This window comes from Hypomesus nipponensis, chromosome 9 (assembly GCF_054491055.1).
Source record: "Hypomesus nipponensis isolate SF chromosome 9, ASM5449105v1, whole genome shotgun sequence".
Classification (NCBI taxonomy): Eukaryota; Metazoa; Chordata; class Actinopteri; order Osmeriformes; family Osmeridae; genus Hypomesus; species Hypomesus nipponensis.
Window position 1 is genome coordinate 5,209,833 of NC_140369.1, and position 17,668 is coordinate 5,227,500.

Consider the following 17,668-nt stretch of genomic DNA (forward strand, 5'->3'; position numbering starts at 1 on the left):
GAGGGCCTTTGTCAGTTACGGTATAATGTGTATCACAATGGCCACAACATCTGAAGGAAGTTTAATTAAGGACCAAATTATTATGGTTTTAAATAGGTATTATGAATTGTATTTTCTGAAGTGAAATGCTTTTATTTAATGTAACATGTAGTAGTCAACAAGCAATAATATCCACAAAGGAGGAAACATTATCTGTATGTGTAATAATGAGGGAGGGATCCAATTATGAGAATTATTCAACAGATTATTTTCAGTCTCTCCCTGTCCTTTCCCAGTCCCCAGTCAGTACTCTGGTGATCTGTTGATACGGTGGGGAAATATCTCTCTCCCTTCCTCTCTCGTCCTCTCTATCTCTCTCTCCCTTCCTCTCTCTTCCTTCCGTTCTATCTCTCTCTCTCCCTTCCTCTCTCTTCCTTTCTATCTCTCTAAGTACTGCATTGATCTCACTATCTCTGTCTTCCACTTCTCCCCCTATCTTTTTTGTCTGCTAACCAGTGAATCGGGGTTCTAGAGGTGAATGTGAATACAGCCTCGGTGTGCATTATTAGGCTAGGACACAACCTCCAAACATGACAAACACCAAACAACCCATCCCAGTAGACAGGAAGAGGATGTGAAGTCAAACAGCACCCAGGGTGTCCCTCATCGCTGCTTTATAATGAAACTTGTATCCCAGAAACTTGCTCCCGGGTGTGTGTGTGTGTCTCAGTGCTGTGGCGGAGGCCGTGCATGCAGCCCGTTCTCCTCCTCAGACGCTCCCCAGTTGCTGATGACGAGGCCAGGTGGAAAAACACACCTGTATAAAGACCACAGCTGGTGGTGCTGCAGACAGCTGCTGCTCGTCCGCTGAACAAAGCCACGGACCCTCTGAGCTGAACACAGAGAGAGGGAGGGACGGAAAGAGAAGGAACAGACTGACAGGCAGACAGACGCCCGCACACAGTGTCTTCCACACAGACACACACACACACACACAGTGGTTGGTGAAGAGCCTCCTCATATGAAGAGCCATGGTCGGCAGGATCCAGAAGCGGAGCACGACACTGGAGACGTGGAGTAACACCATCACACAGTAAGATCTGCCCACGTTCACGCCTTCAGTCACTGCTGTTTTTTCTCTCTCCTCTAGCTTTTTACAGTAAATGTTGTGTGTTCATTCTTTTCTTTCATAAAGACATTCGTGCATTCATTGATTTCTGTAAAGCCATTCAGTCTTTGAATGACTTGACGCGATTCGCTCACTCGCTCCGTCCTGGTTCAGCTCTGCGTGGCCTGCTAATGGCTTGTGGTTCCCATGGATGAAAACAACTCAGATTTATAGCAGGCTGGAGTCAGATCTTTTCCGAGCCCGTTCCGACTGCTCTTGGTGAGGTCAGTTCCCGGACGGGGAGGGGTGAGAGGGTGTGTGTATGACATGGTTAAAGCTGGCGTGGTTAGGTGGAGGGGGGGGGGGAGGGGGATTGGAGTCTTCTGGCATTAAGACAGATGAGAGGGCAGGGTTCCCTACTGACCACATGACCGTACAGCCATGTCAGAGGAGAAGAGAAGAAGGGAGAGGAGAGAGAGAGAGAGAGAGAGAGAGAGAGAGAGAGAGAGAGAGAGAGAATATGTATGGGGACACACTGTAATGGAATGGGTGGGGTATATCAAATACAAAAAATGATTAAACTTTTGTTTACAAGCAATATCCCAGAGGACTCCACATATGACTGTAGAACTGCACCTAAAGCAACCTGAGCAGGAGGGACGCTGACAGCTACAGCTGGATGAGGGGGGGGGAGGACAGGGCCAGAGGAAACAGCCCCCTGGTCCGCTTGGGGATTGGTGGACCATGATGGCCGTGCTGTATAGGACAGAAATACAAGCAAAATCATCAGACCAGAAAGGGCCAGGTGACACGCGGTGACAGGGACCTGTGAGAGAGGGCGTGATGTCTGGCTTGAAATGACCCGTCTAAGGCTTGGAACAACAGGCTGGATCGGTCTTCCTCTCAGAGTCGGAACGCTGACCTGGGGTCAGGTCCCAGCACATCTGTTTTGTGTCATTCACAAGGACTGAGAAGTTTTGTCCAGCCTGCATCTCTGGGGTGTATGGTCATCAAGTGTCCCACAGGATTACTTGTTTCTGATCTAGGATCAGAATTTATGAAAATGAGAGTCAAAGTTGTTATACAGCTATAGCATGTAATATACTTTACATGCTATAGTTTGTATAGCAGATTATCTTAATCTGGGAGACTGGTCTGCGGTCATGTGGTCTACACTGTAGACTCTACAGGGCAAGCGTGTTTTAATGCATGTTCTTGGTGTTTATGTGGGAGTAAATCCCGTTCTAAAGCACATGAGATGAGACGTGGCTGGGCCTTACCGTCTGCTCTGCGTCGCTTCTGGAAGTCCGTCAGGATTAAACGCATTTCTGTTCTCTGTGTCAAGGAGCAATGTCAAAGAGCATGGGAGTCTGGGATTGAGCCTTGCTCAGTCTGGGAGAATGACAGGCAGCCAGGGGGGGTGGAGGGCTGGAGGACGAGGGGAGAGCCATGCATGGTGGGTGGAGGTCTGGGGGGACGATAGGAGGGCCATGCATGGAGGGTGGAGGGCTGGGGGACTGGGAATAGGGCTGGGCAGGACACACTGGGTATTTCCAAAATTCTGGTGCAAGACAGATCTCACAGCCATCTATAAAAAGACTTATTTATGAATGTAAGACCTTGTACTTTGAGGTAGTCTCCAACAGTGTTTTAATCTCTCCTTTGAGTGTTTTCTGTGTTGCATGAACAGACTATGAAGTGCTGTTTACAGTATATACAATACTCTATGATAACTAAAACTAAGCTTTGGTTTTAGTAGTAGGTTGAAAAACGTTTGAGTAACATTGACTCTGAAGTTGATGTTTTTATTGTGACGCTGTATCTTTTTAGCAGCCCAGTTGGGTTGTGAGACACTGTTCTGTTCTCTCCTACGGTGAAGTTATCAAAGATTAGTTGGTCTAGCTAACCCGCTAGCCCGCTAACCCGCTAGCCCGCTAGCCCGCTAGCCCGCTAGCCCGCTAGCCCGCTAGCCCGCTAGCCCGCTAGCCCGCTAGCCCGCTAGCCCGCTAGCCCGCTAGCCCGCTAGCCCGCTAGCCCGCTAGCCCGCTAGCCCGCTAGCCCGCTAGCCCGCTAGCCCGCTAGCCCGCTAGCCCGCTAGCCCGCTAGCCCGCTAGCCCGCTAGCCCGCTAGCCCGCTAGCCCGCTAGCCCGCTAGCCCGCTAGCCCGCTAGCCCGCTAGCACGCTAACCCGCTAGCACGCTAACCCGCTAACCCGCTAACCCGCTAGCTGTCCAGGAGGCCCACCGCGGGTGGCTTTCGAGGACAGTGAAGGCTGTTTGTTTTGGTTTGGGCTGCCTAGCAGGGCAGAGTGAAAGACTTCAGTCTCTGATTGGCCTGTGCGGCAGTGGAAAATACGCATTTAGGTTTAGAGTACACACCGCCTGAAAGCCTAGCAGTCAACACATCATCAGAGCCAGGGCTGGGCTCCCTCACTGCCACACACACACACACACACACACACACACACAAACACACAGGCACACACCCACAAACACACACACTTTGACACACTTTTGGCCTGGCCAATCACAGTGCAGCAGAGTGGGTCCCTCAGAAGTGGGTGTCTGTGGTGTGTGAGTCAGAAGTGCTGCTCAGGACAGACAGTTTTGGTTTAGGCAGCACAGAGAACTTTTTACTCTCTTGTTCTGCTCTCTCTCTCTTCCTCTCTCTCTATCTCTCTTCCTCTCTCTCTCTCTCTCTCTCCCTATCTCAGTTTCTCCCTGGGTAACTACGTATTGCCTGACTGTGGGCTGTGAGAGTAAAGTTACACTCTGGGCTGGATGGCTGAGCTTGTAAGAGTTCGTAGGAAGCATCTTCAGATCCCCATCACCAGGTAGGAGAGACTGGGAGTGTTCTGGTGGCTGGAGTCCAACCGGCTGTGGTCACACGCTTCATCTGACAGATGCACCACAAAGCTTAATCGTAAAAGATCCTTCCCAGTCAGTAATGTTGTTGATCTGTATTGTTTGCATGACTTCTTTTTCATCTTTTTTTACACTGTCACTATTTCTACATTGATAGACATTTATTTGATCGTGTGAGTTTGTACAGTGACATTAGTATTATGCTCACTGTTCAGGTCGTGGTTCAGAAGCAATTCAGAAGTTGTAACCTCTCCTTACGGCCCTCTCAGCTCTAGTAGCCTCAAGTGTAGCTTTGTCCACCCGCTCCCTCCTGCCCTCCCAGCATTCCGTCCAGCTTTATTAGAGGACCTGGGGGTCTGTGGTTTTGTTTTCGGGTGATGCGTCAGTTTGCTGAGAGCAAATGTTATGTTTTGGCCCATGTTGCATGTCAAGCATCTTTTCACTTGATTGGTATGAATGCTGCACATGTAAATATGATTTTCTTTAACCATGGTGAGCCTTTTGCACTAGTGGCTGAATACAGTGATACACATTATGACGTTTTAAACCTGCTTTCCACAGGTTGTGGGCCTGCATCCCAAATTGTATTACCTTATTGTAAGTTGCTATGGACACAGCAAAATCTCCCAAACATAATGTAACTTTTTATCCTTTTAGTGGTGAAGGGTATAAAATCATGTTATGTTTTTACATAAAACTTCAAGCAAAGATGGGTACGATCTTGTGCACCTACTTCAGTAAGTTTGGTCGAATAAAGTTAAGTAGAACAAAAGAAATGGTCGAATTGCAGAATTTGCAACAATGCTTGAAGGAGTCTGTTTCTTCAAAACAAGCATCTTCCCACATGTGCATCTTTGCTTGTCATGAAGGCCCTGTGATATGACACCGTTGAAGCCCACATGGGTGAACAGCAGCACATCTCTCAAGCAATGAAACCCTTTATTATGAGTATTACTACAAATGCTGACCAACTTTTTTTTTTTTTTTTATTTTTTTTTTTTTACTTTGAACACCAACAAAGCTGACAAGTTATCAAAAAACATTATCAGGAATCAGAGGCACCATTCCACTGGCTATTTATACGACGGAATGGCTTTTCAAAGCCGGTGCCAACGTGATAGACCCTTGAAAAGCTGTGAGGCTCTCCTGGCCACTGCTCTTCATGCAAACACTTCCTCCGTGGTTAGAGAAGTGATTGTTGACCACAACAGCTCAGACATGAAATTAAACACCATGTTCGTAACGGTGTGTTTTGTTTACCTCTGATTGAGTGCAGTTATCATTGTACCATATCTGAGGTTCAGGCCACACAGGTTTCCATTGCACCAAAGGATAATGTATCAACGATGTCACGTAGATAGTGTTTTTGGTCTTGTTACTAAGCAGCAAATACTCAACTTTATACGTAAAGACAACAGTTTGGAGTCTATAATATGAAATGTGTAATGTGTCAAATTCCTAACCAGCAGCATTTCACTTAAATGTTACAATATTTGTTTGTGGCATAACTTCTACGAAGTTGTTTGAGTCTACAAACTGATCGCATCAGATAATGAGAACACACAGTAATAAGGCGATTCAAATCATCCAATCAAGTGGAGGTTCTATCTGTCAGACTTCCTCTTAACCAGATATGACAGAAAACAAACACAAGCACAAACATAATGGCACACATGTTTTTGTCAAAAAACGTATATATTTTTTTATCAATCAATGATTTACTTTTTTCTGCCACAGACATTTCAGCCCTAACCAGTCATTACTATGATTTCTGCTTCATCTTTGATTTGAGCTTTGTCTCTGGACGTCCTGGCTTGGAAATGTGTCGTTGTCCTCACAGTTGGTCCAATCTCTATTACCAAAGCTTCACAAACACTTTTCCTCTAGTCTAGAGTTTCCAAAACAACAAGTTTTCTTAATGAAGGAACATTTGAAATGTTCAGCGTACGTCACAAAGATTCAGTGTTTTGTACACTTGGCCATGCACAAAGACCACCAGCTGCTAACTTGCTTAGGGCTTGTCCTGACAAAGAGTAACCTGGGACTGGTGGCTTGTGTCCCAAAGCATAGTCATCTTGTTGGCTGAATGTCCCAAATCATTTTAGAGGATAAGTCTTCTCTCTGAAAACCTGTTGCAGTATCGGCTCTATCTCTGCTATGGAGGAGACCCCCTCCTCTACCCCCCCCCCCCCCCCCCCCCCGGGTCTGGTGGTGTGCTCCTGCCTCTGCCTCCACGCTTTGCTGTTTCTGGTCTGACCTTTACCCTCTGACATGCAGGTTGAGGTGTATGGTCAAGCAGCTGGACGAGAAACATGTGGACGTTGAAGATCTCAAGAGGAACCTGGAGTACACAGCATCTCTCCTGGAGGCTGTCTACATAGATGGACCCAGGTAGACGAGCCTCCTGTGTTGAATTTGTTCTGAATGACGTCACAAAGATGCTCTGTAGGATGTCACAAGATGGTTCTGTATGATGTCACAGGATGGTTCTGTATGATGTCACAGGATGGTTCTGTATGATGTCACAGGATGGTTCTGTACGATGTCACAGTACGGCTCTGTATGATGTCATAGGAGTATTCTGTATGATGTCACAGGACGCTTCTGTATGATGTCACAAGACTCCCAGATCTAGGAGATGGCAGGTTCCTTCACATTTGATTGAAGGATGAAGCCAGCAGGGTTTATTCACAGCACATCAAGAGACCAGGATGATGTTAGTCCAGATATGATCAGATCCAGGTCAAATACAATGAGCAAAATATGATAGGTGCTTTAGTTGTACTAAATCAAGTGCACCCCATGTTTTTGATAATACAGATTTGAAAACAGTGTTGAAGCCGGCTGAGGTACTGAACTGGGATAACCGTTCATGTGTCCTCCATGTTCTCTCAATAACCAATATTTAGACATGAAGCCTCAAACCCCAAATAAGTTAATGGATCCTGACAGCTAGCAAATCTATAACGGTCCCATTACATCATACAGACACAGGGAAGATCAAAACCAACATGCTCACATGCTTACACACACACACACACACACACACACACTCAGACACACACACACAGACACACACACATACTAACTCAGACACAAACACTCTCAACTGTCTCTCTCTTTCTCTCACCCTAAATGACCTGGGTACACACTGGGATTGTAGCTCATTAGCGGTAGCAAGCTTGTCGACAGCTCAAACATTTTGAAGCCGCGGTGTGGTGGCCAAGTTAATGTTGTGTTAGTTACATTGAGCCATACGTACTCACCCAGTGAACACACTGTGAGTCTGTCTCCTTGTCTCTCTCAGACAGTCTCTGGATGTCGAAGATGACCTTCAGCAACTGCAGTCCGAAGGCGTCCCGTCGGAGGTCACCGATTGGCTGGCCTCCACGTTCACCCAGAAGGTTCAGCAAGCCTCTCGCCGGGCTGACGACAAGCCCAGGTTCCGCAGCATCGTCCACGCAGTGCAAGCTGGGATATTTGTTGAGAGGTTTGACTTTTACAGTTTTTTTTTTTTTTACTGTATGTGCAAAGAACTTTGTCTTCGGTCACTTTAACCTGATCAAGTCTTACTTACTACATGTAACAGACGTGGTTGGGCCCCCGTCGGGGGTACATAAATATAAACACACTTTGTAGATATTAGTTTGTATATGTATTTCCTGTGTCCATTCCTGGCACCAACTCAACACTATCAGAGTCTAAAAACAGGACTTAACTTCTCTCAGCGCTAGCAACTGGCACGAGCTGCTAAGTCACCTTCACCTTCACCCTCAGACTCAGATCCCTCTAGGAGCAGGGCTTCTAATCCTCGCCAGGGCAACATTTCCAGGGCAGTTCACATCCTTGTTTGTCGCCCACACTGCCTCCCCGCTGTCTAAATGAGGTCGTAACATCAATAAGCACCAAGGAATCAGGACTGCTTTGCTTAGCATCCATGACTAAACCTGTTCCCGTGCCTCCAGGATGTTTAAGAGGGCATACACGGCGGCCATGCCTGACCAGCCTGAAGACGTGGTCCACTGTCTGAGGGTGAGACCGCCCTATCAGCATCTCTCTGACAGAATTACCAAATGTCTTTGTCCTGAATTAGCAAATCATGTAGACGTTGTCAAGAAGGAATTTCATGGACGTGTACTGTAGTATGATGTGTGTTCCTTCAGCAGACGCTTTTATCCGAAGCAACATATTGCACAGGTTTACCTGTAAAGGTTGACTTTGAATCTGCAGTCAAATGCATAAACACAGACCTATACCCAGGCCAATGAACAATAGCTAGTCATACAGTCAATTTGATTTGATCCAATTCCAAGTAATATGGTTTGTTGTTATTTCTCATGTTCCATTACAGTCCTGCAATGGGATAGATTTATCTACAGTATATCTAGGCAACCAGCCCATAATGTTTCGCCTGCCTCCAGATCGGTCACGGTTGATCTCTTCCTTGTTCCAGGACGTGGACCGTTGGAGTTTTGACGTGTTTGCGCTAAACTCGGCCAGCTGTGACCACGCCCTGCAGACGCTGTTCTTCGAGCTGGTCACCAAATACCAGCTCAACAGCAGATTCAAGGTCTCCCCTTACATTGATCACACTTACAGACAAACAGACAGACAGACAAACGCAGAGACTGATGTTGATCACACAGTGCTCCTCCTGATACTGATCGTGCTCAATGACGGCGTCAGATCCCCATCTCGTGTCTGACGTCCTTCCTGTCTGCGCTGGAGTCGGGCTACTGCAAGAACAGCAACCCGTACCACAGCCACGTCCATGCCGCCGACGTCACACAGACCCTCCACTGCCTCCTGCTACGCACCGGCCTTGTGGTAAAGTCTGTGTGTGTCCCTGTGTGTGGGTCCGTGTGTCTAAGACTGTGTAACAGATGGTTTGAACTGTAACTGTTTGATTCAAATGTTGTAGTTTTTTTTTCAAAACAAGAACCTCGTCGTTAAGCTGTTTCCCTGTGCCGTGCATGCACCTATGGGAGTAGATGTTGATGAAGTGTAACTGTTTAGGGTGTGTTTGTCCTGCTACAGCACTGGCTGACTGAGCTGGAGGTGCTGGCCTCACTATTCGCTGCTGCCATTCATGACTACGAACACACGGGCACCACTAACAACTTTCACATTCACACCAAGTAAGACACTACCGTGTGTGTGTGTGTGTGTGTGTGAGAGAGAGAGAGAGAGAGAGAGAGAGAGAGAGAGAGAGAGAGAGAGAGAGAGAGAGAGAGCAAACAGAGACTTTAGAGTAAGACAATGCCATACTGTTGTCTTAGTTTAATATAGCAAAGCAGAACAGTTTTTTGCTCTTGTTTCTTGTGGAGAGCCTCAAGAATTTCATTTCCTGGCACGCCTCAAGCTTTATTTTGGGCACAAAAACATGCTTTCCCTCAATAAGGTAATAAGCATGGAGGGATGTGAAATGGACAGTCCTACAGTACACAGAAACTAAGCATTCCGTGGGCTCTGTCACTGCAGTACAAATCTAAGACAGTCAGTTCTCTAAGAAGACGTCAGGTGGGTCAGGTGGCTGAGCGGGTAGAGCATCGGGCTAGTAATCTGAAAGTCGTCAGTTTGATTCCCGGCCGGTGCACATGACGTAGTGTCCTTGGGAAGGCCCTACTGGGTTCGGGGAGAATGTCCTAGTACTTACTGTAACTCTCCCTGGATAAGAGTCTGCTAAATGTAAGAAAAGGAAGCATCACGCTTGGTAAAGCGGTTGCATGGCTTTTCATGCCTTCTGTTCTGTTCTGTGATAGGTCAGAGTTGGCCATGATCTACAACGATAGGTCGGTCCAGGAAAGCCACCATATTAGTGCTGCTTTCCGTCTGCTGCAGGAGGAGCAGATGAACATCTTCATGAACCTCTCACGAGAGGAGTGGAGGTGAGTCTCTGGAGAACGTCCCCACGCAAACCACAGTTTGTATCCCAACGGAGACCACATTTCGAATCTCTTTGGTTTACACATCTAATCTGCGTGACTAAGAGGTGAAGAAAGTAACAATATTCACCAGAATTGACATGAAACACATGAATATTATGATATATGACATTTGATCATGTTGGCTGAACTGAAAAAGGTCTGAAGATTATTGTAAGGAGAAGCATCTGTAAATAGATGACTAAATACAAGAAGGATTGTAAATTATCCAAGATGCCGTCAAAAACAAATAACGTCTCAGGAAATCTAAAAAGGTCTAGCTACTGACCAGCTATCCAGAATGTACGTCATTAGTGACTTTATCTGACATATCTTCTCAACCACACTCCTGGTTCCAGTAATCTGACGCCTCTTTCTATGTTTGTTTGTGTGAATGTGTGTGTGTGTGTGTGTGTAAATGTGTGTGTGCTTATCTGTTTGTGTGAATGTGTGTGTGTGTGTGTTTGTGGCAGGGAGCTACGAGCACTGGTCATAGAGATGGTCCTGGCCACAGACATGACCTCTCACCTCCTCCAGATCAAATCCATGAAAGCCTCTCTACAGCAGCAGGAGGGGTAATACACACACACACACACACATTTTTCAGCTTTAAAAACAGGTCCAGCTATTAGTAAGAGAGTCTGCCACAATCTGAGGGGCTTTAAGCCACTTCCCTGATGTGGGGTTGGAGCTGTGACATGCAGCCCTCTGAGAGGTGTTTGCACTGTTACCACAGTTTCAGCATCAGACATTCTCAGGGTAAAACATCCTGCCAACAGTACTGCTTGAATAGCATCAAGTTCACATGTGAGCTTTCCTGTTTCGTTGCTGTACAGAGGTCCCCCATTCTGCTGGGTGAAACTCTTCTCATGACATGCTGCAGGGTGTTGCCTGATGTCGCCTGTCGAGCCGACAGCTCTGCGCTCACCCACGAGGGGGGAGAGGGACGATAAGAAGAACAAGTCTAAATGTATACCACTGACAGATGCAATCGCAAATGTTCCTGGTCTTCAAACAATGTTTCGATACAGAGAGCAAAACATCTCATCGTTCTTAAACAACATCATTTCACATCATTATAGTTCGCTGCTGCAATCAGTCTAATACTGTAGGTCTTGTCTGACCTGAAAGAGCCTAACATACTGTAGACAAAGGAGCACTGTGCAAACTCAACACACCTTTTGAGAACTGGGTGTATTCATGGAGGCTTGAGTATCTTACACAGCGTCTGCTGTGAAATGCCCCCTGGTGGCTGTTGGGCTTATGTGCACCCAAAGTACTTCACTGTGTACTATGCACACAGGGCCATAGTGAGTAGCCGTTTACTGTGTTTCTGAACAGGATAAACAAACCCAAAGCACTGTCCCTCCTCCTGCACACGGCAGACATCAGCCATCCATCCAAGCCCTGGAACCTGCACTCTCGCTGGACCAAGTCTCTCATGGAGGAGTTCTTCAGACAGGTAGAACATCTGAACCTTCTCCACACCCTTCTGGAGGAGGTGATGTAGAAGAGAGGAGGGGTGGAGATGCAGAGAGGAGAGGAGAGGAGTGGTGGAGATGCAGAGAGGAGAGGAGGTGTAGAGACAAGAGGTAAAGGTAGAGGTGGAGAGAGCGATGGGGTAGAGGTGTAGACAGTAGAATGGGAGAACAGGGAGACATCTGAGGACAGGGACCGAGGCACTGACTGCACAGTATCGCTGCAGAGGGAAAATAACCCAAGTCTTGGAACAGCTGTATTACCAGGATAGCGTGGCTAGTCTGGCACCATGTGTAAGATGTTGTCTGTCTTCCTCTTGCCTTTGTGAGGGGGACAGAGAAGCACAGCTGGGTCTTCCCTTCTCTCCTCTCTGTGACCGGAACAGCACCCTCGTCGCTGAGTCTCAGATAGGTAACGACTGAACTCCCCTTCCCATCTGCCCCCGCCGTCACCCCCCTGCACTCCACAGACACACACACATAGGGTGAATTGAACCCGCCCATTACTAGACCTGCTGTAGTGATCTGCAAATGTCAAAAACATGATCTTAATGTGAACCTGAGATCATGTAGATATCTAAGTGTTGGAAATAACTTGACCAGAAATGAACTGATGTTGACCCTAACAAAACAGATTTTGGTTGCTATCTACACAGGCTTCATTGACTTGATTGTGGACCCTACATTCTCCTTGCTGATGGAAATGGCAGAGAAGATAGTCATTCCTCTGGTTGAGGAGAATCCTGGACCTCCAGACCCTTGCAACAGACACAGGTAACTGAACACAGAAGTTGACTCCAAGAATAGACACAAGGAACAACGGTAGAAGCCTGCAATAGATACAGACAACCCAATCCCAGACTCATGCAACTTAAGGGAGTCAGATAGCTGAGCGGTTGGGAAATCGGGCTATTAATCAGAAGGTTGCCGGTTGGATTCCCGGTCGTGCAAATGACGTTGTGTCCTTGGGCAAGGCACTTCACCCTACTTGCCTCGGGGGAATGTCCCTGTACTTATTGTAAGTTGCTCTGGATAAGAGCATCTGCTAAATGACTAAATGTTAAGTAATGCAAACCTGTCAAAACAGCACCACAGTACCCACTAACTGAATGCTCATGCAACGCGTCACTTTCTAAAAACGTGTTCGCCTACAAAGCTCGAAATGACACATGGCACAGCAGCACAGGCAGTTGCTCTGCATAAGGCGGCCTGGTGGGTTGAACGAGGCCTGTGTGTCTTCCTGTCCAGCTCCTTGTGGAAGGAGAGCTCCAGGGGCCTGCAGTGGAGTCTACCCCACATCACCGCTGAGCTGGTCAGCTTCAGGTCCACATGGACACGCCACACAGAGGACAACAAGTTCAGATGGAAGGAGAGCGGCTCCAACGGTACCACAGCTCCACCTTCCGTAGATGGAGAGAGAGAGAGAGAGAGAGAGAGAGAGAGAGAGAGAGAGAGGGAGGGAGGGAGGGAGGGAGGGAGGGAGGGAGGGAGGGAGGGAGGGAGGGAGGGAGGGAGGGAGGGAGGGAGGGAGGGAGGGAGGGAGAGGGAGAGGGAGAGGGAGAGGGAGAGGGAGAGGGAGAGGGAGAGAGATGAATTGAATGACCTTTTTACCTCACCCTAACCAAACATAACACAAAAAGATTATCAAGTGTGAATGTTCTCCCCTCGCTCCGCTCGATCATATATTCCGTCTCTGTCTTCCCCAGGGTTCTCTGATCCCAGCCTGACAAAGGAGGAGTCGTGTGAGGACGTGCCCTCTGATAAACATCTGCAATCTCCTGATACGGAACCTGCTAAATCGTAGAAAGTGTGACACAATCGTTGTATCGGTGTGTGAGTGTGTGTGTGCATTTGTGTGTGTGTGTGTGTGTGTGTGTGGGGGGGGGGGGTGAGTACGCATGTGTCTGTTTGTGTGAGTGTTAGCCAATAAGGTGCCTTTACATCAGTGAGTGACTAAGCCAATAGGAATATATGCAGATGTTGAATCCTCCATATTTGGGGAGTTTGCACTGAGGGAACTATAATGAAGTCTTATGATAGGAAATAGAAAAATGTGTATTATAACTATTTAAAGAACATGTCTAAACATGCTGGTTGTGTTCTATTTAAAGTATTTTATTACAACTAAATATCCTTGTAGAATTATTGGCCTGAAACTAACCAAGCATTTTAGCAGGTACAGAAAGGTTGAACATTTGAGGATGAAACAGGAGATGAAATGTTTCAGATGTCTGAAATGGAAGAGAGACTATGTGGACTATTCATCACTATGGAGACTATGCATCGCTATGGAGACTATTCATCGCTATGGAGACTATTCATCACTCTAGGGCCGGTCCCATTGTGTGTGATGTAAACAGTTTTAGATGTGTGCATGTGTGAAGATGACAAAAGGTGTATTACGTCTATAGGCTTTCTCTGATACAATTCTGAAGAACAATTAAACATAACCTCACATTCAAAACGTGCACGTGATTTTTATACTGAATCTAAAGATTTCAAGGGTTCATACTAAATCTGCCAAAACAAGCATGTTACTCTTTAGATTAGTAATCGATCAGTAGATGATCTATAACTGCTAAACATATAGTAAACTACAATACGCGGCGTGGTACTCCGGTTGCACTGCAGCAGACAAGAGAGCCCTCCAAAGGGTCATCAACACAGCACAAAAAAATCACTGGCTGCCCACTGCCCTCCCTGGAATCAATTGCCCGCTCCCGCTACCTTAGCAGGGCCAATAACATCTTGAAAGGCTCCTCTCACCCAGGCCACCACCTGTTTACTCTCCTGCCCTCAGGCAGACGGTACAGATCCTTTAGAGCAAGGACCACGCGTCTTAAGAACAGTTTTTTCCTGACAGCCATCAGAACTCTAAATACCGACATGCACTAAATACTAAGCACTTTATTGACTACAAGTCCCATACCATCTCAGTCCCCTTACACATGTGCATAAACAAAGCTGTATTAATTGATGTATTTATTGAAGTAGTTTGGTCTATGCCACCGCACTTTGTTCTACTCTTAATGTATACATATTTCTGGGGGCTGTTCCTACTGTTTTTGGACAGTTGTAGTTTTGTTATATGTTGTTGTTGTGTTATATGTTGTCCCTCGTCACACCAACAGGAGAAGCACTCAAAATGTTGTTGTATAAATACAATGACAATAAAGGCTTTTCTATCTATCTATTTGTCCATCTATCTATCTATCTATCTATCTATCTATCAACAAACGTTGAATGACAGGACAAGCCTTCTCCTATTGGACGTGTTTTAGAAAGATATATAAACCTACATTGAGGGACTTGAGAGCAGGTCCCATTTTAACAGTGGGACCTGCTAACACTGCCCAATTCACTGAATCATTTATGATCCTGGAGGCTATTTTAGTGCTTTGCAACTCAACATTTCTCCACACCTGGTAAGTGATGCACTGCTAATGCGAGAGGAGGAATTGTCCTGGAGCCTTGCTAGCAACTCACCCTTACGGTTATGTTCCATTTTTAATGATGTGGACAGTTTATGAGATTTGGAAATTGAAAAAGAATACAAGGAGTGAGCTCTTTGCCACATTCATTTCTTCTTTTAATGTCAAATATTTCTTATTTTTAACTGGGTATGGTTCTATGAGAAATAAGAAACACTTCCGCCATTTCATAATTTTATTGTATCAAACAAATCCAGATTACAGATGTAATCATTGTCAATTAAAACGAAGTTGAACCAGAATTCCCAGATTGCTTCCTTTCAGTTTGTAATAATTTCCAATTTAAACAAAAATAAAATATTGAAAATCAACCTTAAAACCTTATTTCAAATAGACCCAATTGGAATGGCTTTATGGGGTGGATTAGGAAATGTTTTTGTTTTTCGTGTACATTTTTTTGGGGTTGACTAATAATCCAACAATCTGGTACGTTTTTCTAGTTCATGCAGCCACTTTATGTAAAACAGTTCAAGAAATGATGAGAGGGTCATCACACACGGTCGACTGTAAACGATGTCGTTTAAGGGAGAAAATCAAAGGAAGCCGTTCCAGGAAAACCAGATGATCACCTCAGAGTGCTTATTATCCTGGACTGTACTATGAATACAGATATACTATTACATGGTTGGGAAGGAGGTCAGAATGGATGACTGATTGGTGTTGTGGACACTCGACAGTAATGTTCCCATGTGACAGTGGCGGGGGCAGCAGATCCTAATGTATGAGCCACCCAAAGATATACCACTAAAGATGTAGAGATACTGCTTGATTCTGGGAGAGAATGAGTTGATTAAAATACAATCTGTGCCATGCAAGAGAGGTGTAGTATATGGTAGTTGTGGTAACAAAAGCAATGCTGTGTTATTTCAGAATGATCAGAATGATAATTGCACCATAATTAAATCTGACATGAACCGCACACAACAACCGGACTCTTCTATACACTTAATATAGGAAGTGTTTTTTTCTGATGGCCTTCAGAAGGTGATGTCATTGCTTCATGTCATGGACTCTGAAGATGTCACTGCACAACCACAAGACAGAAGTGGAGGACAGAAACTGAAATGATAGATGGATGCATTAGGCCTCTGATCTATAGAGAATACAGTTCCTGGCATGTGAGTTGTAGTCTTATTCACTCCATCAACTATGTCAAACACACAAAACAGAATACTTCACACTAAAACTAAAGACTACATGCCCCAGGTCAAAATCCTTAACTGTCTGATTCCCTGACACAAGGTTACTTTAGTTGCCAGGTGTCAATGTAAAGGTCTTGACCAACCAGGATAATAAAGGTGGAAACAAAATACAGAGAAATAAATTGATACGAAACATAATGAGAAAACTCATAATCATCCCTTTAGTTTAGATTTTTGAAACTTTGAAATGTGAGTACCAGCCTGGTCACTGTGGCCCACAGGCGGTCGTGAGACCAGGCTGTAAGAGACTCTGATGTCAGTCCAAACAGCTGCTGCTGTCGTTGTTGTTTCTGACTGAACATCAGCATAGTGGTGTTGTTGTTGATATTGATGAAGTTGCTCTGTGTCTCTATTTCCCTTTCTCCTGGTTGGCTTGCTGTATTTCCCCCCCGGCCTGTTGACTCACGGAAGAGGAAGAGGGTCCTTGTGTGTCTGCAGCTGAGAGAGGGACAGATGAAAGGGCAATATGAGGATTCAAAATATAAAAAAAGAACATTTTGACCAGAATTGAGAGCGCCCTATGGCTTGACATTTCAGCTCTTGTGATCTCCCTGAACTGAATGTGAAATGTCTCTGAAATATTGATCTCAGTACTGTGCATGGTTCAAAACACAACAGGTCAGATGTTGTTCTGATGGCTAGTTACTCTACACCTGTAAATATTTCTTATGCAGGCATTTAATAAATACTATGGTGTAGCAAACAAAATGACCTATGTTACAGGTAAGATCAATCTTGGAATAACCAGACCAAATGGAACTGCTTTATGACCAGTTGATATTCAAGAGATCAGTGTTTGTTTTATATTACATTTGAACTCATTTTCACCAAACACACTCATGCTCCTGCATCACTAAGTTGCCAGTGGACAAGAATTCTAGAACATTTGCATTCTAGAACTGTGCATCCAGGGAAGGATTCAGTGGAAGGATGGTGGTTTCTAGTTTTCACACTTACAGTATTTGATTGAGCTAAAGACTGTGTCACAACAATCGTGGCATTAATTCATTAAAATCAGCTAACAAATCTTTCGTTTTTAAATTGCATGTTTTGTTTCATTTTTTATATTGACTGATGACAAAGTGGACCTTCTGAGTAAACTTCTCAATTATTCAACTCTACGCACCTGTCTGTGTGTGCTGTTGCGACAATGTTGCTAAGGGAACAGTGGAACATCCCACTTCCTCCTTAGATAGGGGACACTCAAATCCCCCGGTGGCTTCTGATAGGCTCTCCCGCGAGAATTCTACAAAGAGAGAGAACAACATAGGGGGAGAGAAACATGTTGTTTACAGAGATGGCAAAAGTGCACATATTCTTCACTAAAGTAGAACTGAAGATTGAGAACATCTAACTCCCTCTGTCATCCTTAACGTACCTTTTTAACCTTTTTTTTCAACCTTTCAAAAGTTTTTTTTCTAAACTGAAAATATTTATTCGGCCATCCTAAACTTTAGACCTTTTGAAAACATTTTTGAGAATATTTTTTCAACCTTTTTTTCCAACCCTCCTCTTCTTTTGGAATTCTAAATTATTTATCCAACCTTTCAAAAAATGTTCAGACCTTCCTAAACTTTTTTTCGTTACTTTAAAGTGACGAGCGTGGTTGAAAATGTAAGAATT

At 45.2% G+C, this 17,668-nt stretch overlaps 2 protein-coding genes across 2 annotated transcripts in view; one reads left to right on the top strand and one right to left on the bottom strand.

Annotated features, from left to right (window-relative positions):
• Window positions 1–3,704: 3,704 nt before the first annotated feature.
• LOC146272472 (dual specificity calcium/calmodulin-dependent 3',5'-cyclic nucleotide phosphodiesterase 1B-like) lies at window positions 3,705–13,816 on the top strand. Its single transcript, XM_084706242.1, has 14 exons — window positions 3,705–3,919; window positions 6,228–6,341; window positions 7,258–7,440; window positions 7,916–7,982; window positions 8,404–8,520; window positions 8,637–8,777; window positions 8,988–9,088; window positions 9,713–9,838; window positions 10,348–10,449; window positions 11,216–11,336; window positions 11,683–11,764; window positions 12,009–12,126; window positions 12,601–12,737; window positions 13,059–13,816. The coding sequence occupies exons 1-14, from the start codon at window positions 3,867–3,869 to the stop codon at window positions 13,154–13,156; spliced, it is 1,560 nt and encodes a 519-aa protein (XP_084562368.1). The 5' UTR covers window positions 3,705–3,866; the 3' UTR covers window positions 13,157–13,816.
• A 1,188-nt stretch (window positions 13,817–15,004) lies between these two features.
• The window catches only part of LOC146272473 (uncharacterized), a 16,768-nt gene continuing 14,104 nt past the window's right edge, over window positions 15,005–17,668 (bottom strand). The window contains exons 6-7 of the mRNA XM_084705400.1: window positions 17,172–17,291; window positions 15,005–16,483 (exon numbers count right to left, since the gene is read on the bottom strand). Coding sequence (XP_084561526.1) covers window positions 16,395–16,483; window positions 17,172–17,291 — 209 coding nt within the window. The 3' untranslated portion in view covers window positions 15,005–16,394. The remainder of the gene's footprint in view (window positions 16,484–17,171; window positions 17,292–17,668) is intronic.

Excerpts from the sequence above, each read along its gene's own strand:
- LOC146272472 (XM_084706242.1), top strand. The coding sequence starts at position 3,867 with ATGGCTGAGCTTGTAAGAGTTCGTAGGAAGCATCTTCAGATCCCCATC. Across the intron at positions 3,920-6,227 it reads CTTCAGATCCCCATCACCAG|GTTGAGGTGTATGGTCAAGC; the intron begins GTAGGAGAGACT and ends TCTGACATGCAG. Across the intron at positions 7,983-8,403 it reads ACGTGGTCCACTGTCTGAGG|GACGTGGACCGTTGGAGTTT; the intron begins GTGAGACCGCCC and ends TCCTTGTTCCAG.